The sequence below is a fragment of the Garra rufa genome, chromosome 13 (genome assembly GCF_049309525.1).
Source record: "Garra rufa chromosome 13, GarRuf1.0, whole genome shotgun sequence".
NCBI lineage: Eukaryota > Metazoa > Chordata > Actinopteri > Cypriniformes > Cyprinidae > Garra > Garra rufa.
The window spans coordinates 19515781-19529313 of NC_133373.1; the positions used below are offsets into that span (position 1 = coordinate 19515781).

Genomic DNA, 13533 nt, shown 5'->3' on the forward strand with positions numbered 1-13533 from the left:
GTTTTTGACTCCCTGGCTCCTTTGTGTTTCCCTCGTTCTCCTCACCTCCCGCAACCCGTGACAGAAGACAGAACCGATTAAAGATGACTGAGGCTGAGGACAGGCTATGGGGGCTACGGCAGAGTGGGCGGACATTGGAGGATGTTCAAGGAGTTCCTTGAGCTTCCCATCGGGTGAGCTGGCCCGACGTCTCTCTTGCAGTTGTGTTTCGGTTGGGACTGGATGAGGAGACAATCCGATGTGACTTCCCCACATGTGATTTCTCCTTGATTGAACTAATCAACCTCATTCTTTATTTAAATGGCTCTAATATCGAGGTTAAAGAAATAAAGAGTGGTTGTAAGTCTTCACATCCAGCCCCCTCTGAAACCCAGCTCACCCCTCGCCTGGACCCCCCACATACCTCGCCAATGGTTCCGGCCACCTGCCAACCCCGAGGCACTCCAAGGCCCGTCAGTGTAACCGGGCAGACCCCAAGATGGCCGAGACGCCAGAGTCTGCACCCAAGATGGCGGTCCCGCCTGAGTTCCGGCCAAGATGGTGGTCTCGCCTGAGTTCCCAGACAAGATGGCGGCCTCTCCTGAGTCTCCAGCCAAGATGGCAATCATGGACATTATGGACATGGCACTCCCAATGGAGTTTACGGCCCCAATTCTCTCTCCTGATTCTCCTGAGTCTCCGCTGGTTCCGTCCAGCCCTTCTGAATCTCCACTGGTTCCATCCAGCCCTCCTGAATCTCTGCTGGTTCCGTCCAGCCCTCCTGAATCTCTGCTGGTTCCGCCCAGCCTTCCAGAGCCTCCGCTGGTTCCGGCCAGCTTTCCAGGCCCTCCGCTGGTTCCGCCCAGCTTTCCAGACCCTCCGCTGGTTCCGCCCAGCCCTCCAGAGCACCCTCCAGTGTCCACGCCTCCAGAGCGCCCTCCAGTGTCCGCTCCTCCAGAGCGCCCTCCAGTGTCCGCTCCTCCAGAGCTCCCTCCAGAGCACCCTCCAGTGTCCGCTACCCAAGAGCGCCCTCCAGTGTCCGCTCCTCCTGAGCGCCCTCCAGTGTCCGCTCCTCCAGAGCTCCCTCCAGTGTCCGCTCCTCCAGAGCGCCCTCCAGTGTCCGCTCCTCCAGAGCTCCCTCCAGTGTCCGCTACTCCAGAGCTCCCTCCAGTGCTACCTTCAGAGCCCGCTCTGCTAGAAGGCCCTTCTGAATCTCAAAATTCCCCCAAGAAATTTTTTTTGGTGGTGGGGGGGCATATGATCATGGCCACCTTGGGCGGGCCGAGTGCTGAGGCCAAGGCCACGGAGGCCATCCAGCTCCCTGAACTGTCTACTCTGCCATGGCTCCCTGAACTCCCTGACCCGCCATGGCCTCCCGAGCTCCCTGACCTGCCATGGCCTCCCGAGCTCCCTGATCCGCCATGGCCTCCCAAGCTCCCTGACCCACCATGGCTACTCGAGCTCCCTGATCCGCCCTGGAGGCCTTCCTAGTATCCACTGTTCCAGCCCTGCACCAGCCTCCAGGGCGCCCCGGATGTACTGTTACAGTGTGGGACGCACCTTCCGGGAGGGGGGCGATCTGTCACATCTGTGTTCCTAGTATTTCTTCCCCCATGGACTTATGTTTTGGTTTTTCCCATTGTCTCCTCTGTTGTTCTGTTTACATTGGTTTCTCCTGTCTTTCCTTTTATGGTCTGTTTCCTGTCCTCATTAAGTTAATTGATTAATCCTTTAACCTGGTTCTTGTTTGTTCTCCTCATTAGTCCCTCGTTTGTTTAGTATTTATAGCCCTTCTCTTCCTGAATTTCTTTGTTCTGTCTTAATGTTGTTAATATGTTTCAAGAGGTTGTGTTTCCCGGTTTTGCTTTATTAAATATTTAGTTTGTTTTTGACTCCCTGGCTCCTTTGTGTTTCCCTCGTTCTTCTCACCTCCCACAACCCGTGACAGTAACTAGTATTTTAAAATGTAATTTAATTTAATTACAAGTTACCCAGCTCTGGATGTAACCTATTGCTTATTTTCTGCTGCACCTATCAGTGCAGAGATATAGTACTTCACAACATTTTTGGTCAAGAATTCCTTCTCTATAGCAATGTGGGCATTAACCTTCTCAATGGCATCAGTGTCATAATGCAGGGCTGAGTTTGAGAACAGTTATTACAAAAAGTACAGTTAATATTGATATCTTTTTTAAATGTCTGTGAATAATTATTTGCTGTATAACATCTGTGGAAGGAGAATTCTGAACGGGCTAATCGGGCTAATGTATTTATCTCTAAAGGCACGTCCAATGAGGAAATGGTGTGTCAGCAGCTTTATCTTTGCGACACTGACTCAGAAAAACGTTTATTAAACTTAGTTTATTAATAAATATTTAAAATACCTCCTTACTATTTCATCTTGACACATTCATGGTAATTACTTTTGCCGGTGTGTTGCGGCAAGCTTTAACCTACTTGTGCGCTTTGTTAACAGAATTCTGCGTGTTGTGTTCATATTTTGGGGTATATTCTGCTTGTTTGTAAATGTTATATGCTTTATTAATAAGGTGTGTACTGAACTTGGTCATCAAAACTGTTTTAAGCCAACTTAATTTGTTCTGGAATGTCCCGTTTAGACCACTATCCTGTGACCAATGCGTTTATAAAGTCAATAAGTCAATTTCAACTTTTTATCTCATAATTTTGACTTTTTTCATTAAAAAGTCATAAACAAAACCTTTAAACATGTATTTTGAAATGCCTTCTAGGTCGTAATACGTCATGTTCATGTGACTATAGACCTTTTTCCTGAGTAAACAATGAGCGCCGCCATTGCAAATTCTAACATCAGATTGGATGCTCTTCTGTTCCGGCCTCCATAGGAACTCATTTAAATAGCTTATAAACTCAGAATAAATGATAATTTGACTAGAAACACTGGAGACCGGAAATGCAAAGCATTCTTCAGGTTAAGAGCAGGCGTGACTTCTGCGTTCAGGAAAATCTTCTATAGATAGCGCTGACATATCCGGAAAGTGAAAATGTTGTACGACTGATACCATCTTTGTCATGGAAAACACTTGTTGGTTCTCACTGAGTTTGCAGTTTTAATGTATATGTTTGCTTATTTTTTATAAACAATATATTTCACGAGTTCACGCTTACATATAATTAGCCGGAGTATGGTATTGCGTGATTGGCGTGCTGTCCGGAGAAAAGGCTCCGAGCTCGGGAGCGTCCCGAGCCCAGAGAACCCCCCATGGGAGTAGCGAGAACTCGGAGTGCGGAGTCGGGGTGGTGGAGGGATACTGATGAACCGTCGGGTGAATAGAGGTGAGTCGGCTGTATTTGTACTTATGGCATTGATTGGCTTGAGTGGGTTCCTCTTGTGATGTTTACGCTAAGTATCTGACACGCTCCTCCCGAACTTCGTTAGTGAAACATCATATTTTTAAGATCTGAAGTAAACTCTGAGGTAAAAATCTGTTATTTTCAGGATGCCTATAAATGTCATGCAATATGATATTCAAACTCACATTAGACACTTTTAACATTAAATGAAGCACATAATCAGTACCTGAGATTATAATTGCCATAGTTTGTTACATACATAGTTGTTGTTCCAGCCACGACATCGCAGAAATAGAAAACGTTGGTAAAATACAAATTTAGCGTGTCGCCGTTGCGCTAGTTAGGACAAAAACTCTGATTAACATGGAAAAGATACCTTTTATCACATGTAGTGGTGTCACAATGCCTGTAGTTAGGACACGGTGTTACGGTCGATGGACCCTCTGCTCAGAGTGGAGGTAAAGATCGCCAGATAAAGGTTTGAGTTTGGGTCTGTTCCGCGCAGACGAACAGATTCTAAAGATCTGGATTACAGTGCACAAATAAAATTGTTTGATTTCATAATTATGTTGCGTTTTTGGTGTATTTTAAGGTTCTATTGTTAGTCACAGCATGTCAGGGAAAATTCCTTTTGGGTCCCATGGCAAACAAAGTAAACATTACATGAGAAGTAAGGGTTAAATGATTGCAATAATGTTATTCATTTTAAGGGTTTAAAGAGTCTTGTTTAACATTATGTAGGCCTATTCCTGAAAACGAGCTGGCAGCAGAAATCACACAGAACATAACAAAATGTTATCATTTCAAGTAAACAATTTAATAATGCAATTGAAAACAAAAGGCCAATGATATTAAAACTAAAAACAACAATAATAAAATTAATGCAGCGATTTTAATATTCATAAGGATTAATTTTTAGGTATTGCCAATACGTCAGTATTGTACATTTAAATGGTGAAAATACATTAGTATTGTATGTTTTAGTGCCTGTAAAAACATAAGTAAAACCAGTACAACCACATTTTATGCAAAATACTGAATTATCATGAGATCACATTGGGATTCTTACTGGCTGCATGTATCCCAACCACTGATGAAGGTCAACATTGTGCAATGGCAGTTGCAGAATATTCCGCTACATTTTTATGTTGCATAGCTTTTACAGGCTAATAATAATGCAATCAGTTTGATTCAGAGCACTGCTCCCATAGAATTCACTTCTTGGGTTCTGTCAAAGGAATCTTTGGGCCTGTTTACACCTGGTCATTTCATGCATTTTCTCTGATTGGATATCTATCTGATTTGTTAAAACGTTTCCATTTACACTTGGCCACATAAATGTGTCTTTGCAAAACAGGTTTCAATAACCAGATGCATTGACACTTTGTCCAGTTTCATCTGGAATGCAGACCAGACCACCTCCTGAAGTGGTTTGAACGATCAGATTTAAATGCATCTCGAAAGCGTTTCGGACGGCATTCACACTTGGTCTTTTCACGATCAGATAGCTATCCAATCAGAGAAAATGCATGAAGTGACCCGGCCCTTTGATTCCTCAAGATCCGTTTAATAATAACAAGAACAGACATACCGTAAAATCCTGGCTGTTTTGCTGGAGAATATCTGCAGAAATTCGCTCCCAGATCAGAGCGAAGAGGACTAGGCTTTTCTAGACTCTCCTCATCCTCACTCATAGGGTTTTGTGTGTGTGAATATAGGACAGGGGAACTGCAGGGATTTTGAAGACTGATGGCAGAGAAATCTTCACTCAGATCCTCGATGTGGGCTCTACAGCCTGTCTGAAGGTGTCTTCCTGAACTTTGAGGCAAGTAAAGACTGGGCAAGCCTGCAGGGCTCTCTGTGTGTTGCGAATCACTTATGGAAGGTTTGGTGAGGGGACTGACCCTTAAATCTTTAGGAGGAAGCCCATAGCAACCATCTAGGTAATCCAATCTACGAACACACATTTTTGGGCTGAGTCTACCCTTTTTTTCTGCATCTTTAAGGGTGTGTGATTGGCACTGCTGGCACGCAGGCCAGACCAGATTGAGAGAGGACAAGGTCATAGACTCATCAGTCTCTACAGGCATACTCAGATGTGGACAGCAGTCTGAGAAAACAAAACATGTGGACAAATAGAGAGAGGTCTGTGGTTGGTACATTATGGACATAATCAATAATATCTATACATTTGGATTAATTTAGATAAATACCTTTTAGAGGCACTGACTTAACAGAAGTAGTTCTGCTACAGTGCCTTGCGAAATAATAATTCAAACCCCTTCATTTTTTTCACATTTTGTTATGTTGCTGCCTTATGTTAAACTACATTAAATTACTTTTTTCCCACATCAATCTACACTCCCTACTCCATAATGGCAAAGCAAAAAATAGGTTTTTAACATTTGTGCAAATTTATTAAAAGTAAAAAACTGAAAAGGTCCCGTAACATAAGTATTCATACCTATTATACATATTCTGGGACACTCAAAATTTAGCTCAGGAGCATTCATATTGCCTCTAGATGTTACTACACTTTGAGTGGAGTTAAACTGTGGCAAATTCATTTGAATGAGTAAGATTTAGAAAGGCACACACCTCTCAGAAAAGGTCTTACAGCTGAAAATGCATATCCAAAGAAAAAACCAAGTCCTGAGGTCAAGATAACTGCCTGTAGATCTCAGCGACAGACTTGCGTTAAGGCAATGATCCAGGGAAGAGTTCAGAAAAAATCTGCAGCATTGAAGGTTCACAGAAGCATTATCCATAATGGAAGACAATTGGAACAACTAGGACTCTAGAAAACGTCTGCCAGCCCCCATCCAAGCTGACAGAGCTTGAGAGGTGAAAAGGTGAGCCAAAAAGTGGCAGATAATTGCCAAATGCAGATGTGCAAAGCTTGTCACATCATACCCAAAAAGACTTGAGGCTGTAAAGGTGCTTCAACTATGTACTGAGTTAAGGGTATGAATACTTATGCAATGTACTTATTTCAGTGTTTTATTTTTAATAAATTTGTAAAATTTTCAAATCTGTTTTTTTGCTTTGATAAAGCTTGGCTTATTAAATATCAGGTCACTTTCTACGAAAGCACTTTTTGTAAATGATATGATCACTGATCATAAGCTAGATGTGCTCTGTTTGACAGAAACCTGGCTAAAACCAGATGATTACATTATTTTAAATGAGGCAACCCCCCAAAATTACTGTTACAAACATGTGCCACATGTAAAAGGTATGGGGGAGGTGTTTGCACAATTTATAGCAATATGTTCAGTGTTTCTCAGAGAACGGGCTTTAAGTATAACTCGTTTGAAGTAATGGTGCTCCATATAACATTATCCAAAGAATCAAGAAAGAAATCTCCTGTGACATTTTTACTGGCTATTGTATACAGGCCACCAGGGCACCATACAGACTTTATTAAAGAATTTGCTGATTTTCTATCCGAATTAGTGTTGGCCGCAGATAAAGTCTTAATAGTGGGTGATTTTAACATCCATGTTGATAATGAAAAAGATGCATTGGGATCAGCATTTATAGACATTCTGAACTATTGTCACACGGAATTGATGTTAATGGCGTTGAAATTCTGCATCAAAGTGATGATATCTCAGATCATTATGTAGTCTCGTGTATACTCCAGATAACTAAAACTGTAAAACTAACTCCTCGCTATAAGTACGGTAGAACCGTTACTTCTACCACAAGAGACTGCTTTGTAAGTAACCTTCCTGATTTATCTGAATTCCTCAGCATATCCGATAGCTCAGGAAAACTTGATGATGCAACAGAAACTATTGACTCTCTTTTTTCTAGCACTTTAGATATAGTTGCTCCTCTGCGGTTAAGAAAAATTAAGGAAAACAGTCCGACGCCGTGGAATACTGAACACACTCGTGCACTGAAGAGAGCACGACGAAAAATGGAACGCAGCTGGAAGAAAACAAAACTAGAGGTTTTCCGTACAGCCTGGCGTGAATGTAACATATCCTATAGAAAAGCATTAAAAACTGCTAGATCAGATTATTTTTCATCTTTCTTAGAAGAAAACAAACATAACCCTAGGTATTTATTCAATACAGAGGCTAAATTAACGAAAAATAAAGCACCAACAGGCGCTGAATTTTCCCAACAGCACAGCAGTAATGACTTCATGAACTATTTTACTACCAAGATAGATACTATTAGAGATAAAATTGTAACTATGCAGCCATCCGCTACAGTATCACATCAGATATGCTATAAATCTCCTGAGGAACAATTCCATGCATTTTCAACTATAGGAGAGGAAGAGTTGTACAAACTTATTAAATCATCTAAACCGACAACATGTATGTTAGACCCTATTCCATCTAAGCTACTAAAAGAGGTGCTTCCAGAAGTCATAGAACCTCTTCTGAATATTATTAATTCGTCACTATCGTTAGGATATGTCCCCAAAACTTTCAAACTGGCTGTTATTAAGCCTCTAATTAAAAAAACTCAACTTGATCCCAATGAATTAAACAATTACAGACCATTTTCTGTCAAAGACAATAGAAAAGGTAGTGTCCTCACAATTGTGTTCTTTCTTAGAGAAAAATGGTATCTGTGAGGATTTCCAGTCAGGTTTTAGACCGTATCATAGTACTGAGACTGCTCTTATTAGAGTTACAAATGATCTTCTCCTGTCATCCGATCGTGGATGCATCTCTCTATTAGTACTACTGGATCTTAGTGCTGTGTTTGATACTATTGACCACAATATTCTTTTAAATAGACTTGAAAATTATGTTGGCATTAGTGGTAGTGCACTGGCTTGGTTCGAATCGTACTTATCTGACCGGCATCAATTCGTAGCAGTGAATGACGAGGTATCATATCAATCACAAGTGCAGTATGGAGTACCTCAAGGCTCAGTACTAGGGCCATTACTTTTTACACTTTATATGTTACCCTAGGGAGATATCATCAGGAAACATGGTGTTAGCTTTCACTGTTATGCTGATGATACGCAGCTCTATATTTCTTCACGGCCCGGCGAAACATACCAATTTGAAAAACTGAACAGAATGCATAGTTGAAATAAAAAATTGGATGGCAAGAAATTTTTTACTGTTAAATTCTGAAAAAAACAGAGGTGTTAATTATTGGACCTAAAACCTCTGCATGTAATAACCTAAAACTCAGTCTAATACTCAATGACTGCTCTGTCAATTCATCGTCATCAGTCAGGAACCTAGGTGTGCTATTCGATAGCAATCTTTCCTTCGAAAGCCACATTTCTAGCATTTGCAAAACCGCATTTTTCATCTAAAAAATATATCGAAATTACGACCTATGCTCACAATGTCAAATGCAGAAACGTTAATCCATGCGTTCATGACCTCAAGGATAGATTATTGTAATGCTTTATTGGGTGGTTGTTCTGCACGCTTAATAAACAAACTCCAGCTGGTCCAAAATGCAGCAGCTAGAGTTCTTACTAGAACCAGAAAGTATAACCATATTAGCCCAGTTCTGTCAACACTGCACTGGCTCCCTATTAAACATCGTATAGATTTTAAAATCTTGCTAATTACTTATAAAGCCCTGAATGGTTTAGCTCCTCAGTACTTGAGCGAGCTCTTATCATATTATAGTCCCTCATGTCCGCTGCATTCTCAAAATTCTGGCAATTTGATAGTACCTAGAATATCAAAATCGACTGCGGGCGGCAGATCTTTTTCACATTTAGTGCCCAAACTCTGGAACAATCTACCTAACACTGTTTGGGAGGCAGACACACTCTGTCAGTTTAAATCTAGATTAAAGGCCCATCTCTTTAACCTGGCCTACACTTAATACATTTCATAATCCAAATCCGTTAAAGGATTGTTAGGCTGCATTATTTAGGTCAACCGGAACCAGGGACACTTTCTATAACACCTTATGTACTCGTTGCATCAGAAGAAGTATGGCATCTACGCTAATATTAGTATCTTTCCTTCTTATTCCGAGGTCACCGCAGCAACCTGTATCCAGATCAGACGGTCACTGCAGTCTCCCGGATCTAGTCCGTGCCCATCAGCACCCAGAGATATCCTCTACAGCCATGAATGTCAGCAGAGACCACATCAACTAGATGAGCCCCAGAGACAGATCATCAGTGAAGACCTCATCACCTAGACGGCCATCGATGCAAGACAGCGAAAACCAGATGAGTCCTCTCCAATCTGATTTTGTGGCAACTTGGAACTCTTGCATCTACATTAATATTAGTCTGTTTGTTTCTTATTCCCAAATCACCATAGCCACCAGATCCAGTCTGTATCCAGATCAGATGGTCACTGCAGTCCACTGGATCCAGTCCAAACCAAGAGCAGATGGTGGATCAACACATACAGCCGAATGTCAGCAGATACCATGTCAACTAGATGAGCCCCAGAGACAGATCATCAAGAAAGAACTCCTACCCTAAACGGCCACCGGCACAAGGCCATGGGAACCAGATGAGTCCTCCCCAATTTGACTTTGTTGCAATATGGAACTCTTGCATTATTATTGACATTTTACTTTATTATTTTAATACTGTAAGGTTGCTTTGACACAACTTGTATTGTAAAAAGCACTGTATAAATAATCTTGACTTGACTTGACTTGACTGAGCTCTACAGGCAGTTATCTTGACCTCAGGACTTGGTTTTTGCTCTGAATCATACTCATTCAAATGAATTTGCCACAGTTTAACTCCACTCGAAGTGTAGTAACATCTAGAAGCAGTATGAATGCTCCTGAGCTAAATTTCGAGTGTCCCAGAAAAGGGTATGAATACTTATGCAACGGGATCTTTTCAGTTTTTTTATTTTTAATAAATTTGCACAAATGTTAAAAACCTATTTTTTGCTTTGCCATTATGGAGTAGGGAGTGTAGATTGATGTGGGAAAAAAAGTAATTTAAAGTAGTTTAACATAAGGCAGCTGTCACAGTCAGGTGGGTTGAGGAGTGAAGATGGACGAGGAGAACCGGAGTAACTAAATAATTGAAGTTTATTAAATAAAACACTGCAAAATGAACAAATAAACAAAACTGAGAGCAGGAAATGAGCACATGTAACAAGACAAATGGAAGTAACATAATCATTGACCGACCAACGGGGTGTGCAAACACAGACTCTTAAATACACTGAAAAACAAGGCGTGGTCACAAACAAGCTAACAAGATGACGAGGGGGAAATACAAATATGGGCTGAACTAACACAGACAAAACTAGAAGGGGGGAGAAAAGGACTAAACCATATTAACTAGAAACAGAGGGGGAAAAACACTAGGAAAACGCCTAAAAACATCCATAGGGGAGGGTGGGAGGGTGGGAGGGTGGGCGCCCTGGAGACCGCTAGGTAGGGACACAGGGGACACAGGATACAGGGGTGGTCTCCAGGGCGGATCAGGGAGCTCAGGTGGCCATGGCGGGTCAGGAAACTCAGGGGACCATGGCCGGATAAACAGTCCAGGAGGCCCTGGTGGGTCTGGGAGCTCAGGGAGCCATGGCTGGGTAACCAGTCCAGAAGGCCATGGTGGGTCTGGGAGCTCAGGGGGTCATGGCCGGGTAACCAGTCCAGAAGGCCATGGTGGGTCTGGGAGCTCAGGAAGCCATGGCCGAGTAAACAGTTCAGGTGGCCATGGCGGATCTGGGGGCTCAGGAAGCCATGGCCGGGTAAGCAGTCCGGGAGGCCATGGCGGATCTGGGGGCTCAGGAAGCCATGGCCGGGTAAGCAGTCCGGGAGGCCATGGCGGAAGGGCGCGCAGGAGAGAGCTCCGGCTCTGGAGGGCGCGCAGGAGAGAGCTCCGGCTCTGGAGGGCACTCTTGAGGAGAGGGCTCTGGACGGCGCTCTTGTGGAGCGGGCTCTGGACGGCGCCCTTGAGGAGTGGGCTCTGGACGGCGCTCTTGAGGACCGGGCTCTGGACGGCGCTCTTGAGGAGCGGGCTCTGGACGGCTGGACGACCCCAGCGGAGATTCAGGAGGGCTGGGCGTCTCCAGCGGAGACACTGAAGGAGCAAGCTCTGGGCGAGCGGTCACTGGAGGGCGCTCTGGCGGCGCAGTCACTGGAGGGCTGGGCGGAACCAGCGGAGACTCTGGGAGGCTGGGCGGAACCAGCGGAGACTCTGGGAGGCTGGGCGGAACCAGCGGAGACTCTGGGAGGCTGGGCGGAACCAGCGGAGACTCTGACTTGGCGGTAGCCATCTTGGGTGAAGACTCAGGCTTGGTGGCCATCTTGGCCGGGGACTCAGGCTTGGCGGCCATCTTGGCCGGGGATTCAGGCTTGGCGGCCATCTTGGCCAGGAACTCAGGAACGGCGGCCATCTTGGCCAGGGATTCAGGCTTGGCGGCCATGGAGGCCATCTTGGCCGGGGATTCAGGCTTGGCGGCCATCTTGGCCGGGAACTCAGGCTTGGCGGCCATCTTGGCCGGGAACTCAGGCTTGGCGGCCATCTTGGCCAGGGATTCAGGCTTGGCGGCCATCTTGCGTGCAGACTCCTGCGTGGCAGCCATCTTGAGGGCAGATAGTAACATGGTGGCCATCTTGTGAACAGACTCTGGTGTGGCAGCCATCTTGCTTGCAGAATCTGGCGTGGCGGCCATCTTGTGAACTGGCGTGGCGGCCATTTTGCTTGCAGAATCTGGCGTGGCAGCCATCTTGCTTGCAGAATCTGGCGTGGCAGCCATCTTGTGAACTGGCGTGGCGGCCATTTTGCGAGCTGACGCTGGCCTGGCGGCTGACGGGCTGGAGCGTGGAGAGGAAGCCGGCAGGCTTGAGCGCTGGGCGGAGGCCGGTAGACTAGAGCGCGGGGAGGAGGCCGGCCGCATCGGGCTGAGGACAGCAGTGGAGCTTTGGAGGACGACAGGGGATAGGAGATTGGGCTGGCGGTTCGATCCGTTGGAACGGTATGTGGAGGTTCTCGGCTTATGGCAGGCTGGCGCGATGTGCTGTGTCTGTGAGGGGACTGGAAGATGAGACCGACCAGAATTTGGAAATTCTTCAACTTCAAACTCAGATCCATTCAAATAGAGAATCAGGTTTATTAGCTCGATCAAGGGGAAATTACAAGAGGGAAGATCACAGCGAATGGTCTCATCATCCAGCCCCAAAACAAACACAGCACCAAGAGCAGCCTCGTGCCAGCCTACCTGATGGGAGAGCTCGATGAAGTCCTCCACATATCGCTCCAACTCACGGCCACCTTGCCGCAGTCTCCTCAGAGCTGCCTCAGCCCGACTCATCTTCTTGTAGGGTCCGTCAATCTGTCACAGTCAGGTGGGTTGAGGAGTGAAGATGGACGAGGAGAACCGGAGTAACTAAATAATTGAAGTTTATTAAATAAAACACTGCAAAATGAACAAATAAACAAAACTGGGAGCAGGAAATGAGCACATGTAACAAGACAAACGGAAGTAACATAATCATTGACCGACCAACGGGGTGTGCAAACACAGACTCTTAAATACACTGAAAAACAAGGCGTGGTCACAAACAAGCTAACAAGATGATGAGGGGGAAATACAAATATGGGCAAGACTGAACTAACACAGACAAAACTAGAAGGGGGAGAAAAGGACTAAACCATATTAACTAGAAACAGAGGGGGGAAAACACTAGGAAAGACAGAACAGGACAAAACACAGACATAATCCTGACAGCAGCAACATAACAAAATTTGAAAAAAATGAAGGGGTATGAATAATTTCGCAAGGCACTGTATATAGTGGTTCTTTCTGTGCTATCCTTGCATAAAGTAGGTCACATGAAGGGATGTAATGATGTACCCCAAGCCGGTTGAAAACTGATACAAATATGTGACAATTTAGGTTTGTTGAAATGTAAAACGAATCACGATACAGTTAGGGGTAGGGTTTATATGAATGTCTATCTCTGATCTGAACTGACTGTCTTCAGAAAAGATAGTATTTTCTTTTTATCTTGCATATTAAAGTAGTTTTTAAAACACAGCACTACTTTGTTTACAGTAGTAACGTCTGCTGTTTTTGTTCCTTTATGAATCCTATGGATCCTTGTTCCTATAAGCATGTTCCCCTTTGGGAACTCGAGCTTGCATCCGAAAACGCTATTGGGAATGCTATTGGTGAACCAAGCTCTGAATCCACATGTAATCTGTCTAATAGAAGAGTGTGACGTCATGAGTGGGTGACATAAGCGACCAGGAAGCTATAAAAGCATGTGTGCCGGCAATGCTGTCAG

At 44.4% G+C, this 13533-nt stretch overlaps 1 protein-coding gene across 1 annotated transcript in view; it reads right to left on the reverse strand.

Annotated features, from left to right (window-relative positions):
- traf3ip2a (TRAF3 interacting protein 2a) overlaps positions 1 to 13533 on the reverse strand; it is a 46304-nt gene that overhangs the window by 15014 nt on the left and 17757 nt on the right. Inside the window, exon 3 of the mRNA XM_073852741.1 lies at positions 4904 to 5422. Coding sequence (XP_073708842.1) covers positions 4904 to 5422 — 519 coding nt within the window. The remainder of the gene's footprint in view (positions 1 to 4903; positions 5423 to 13533) is intronic.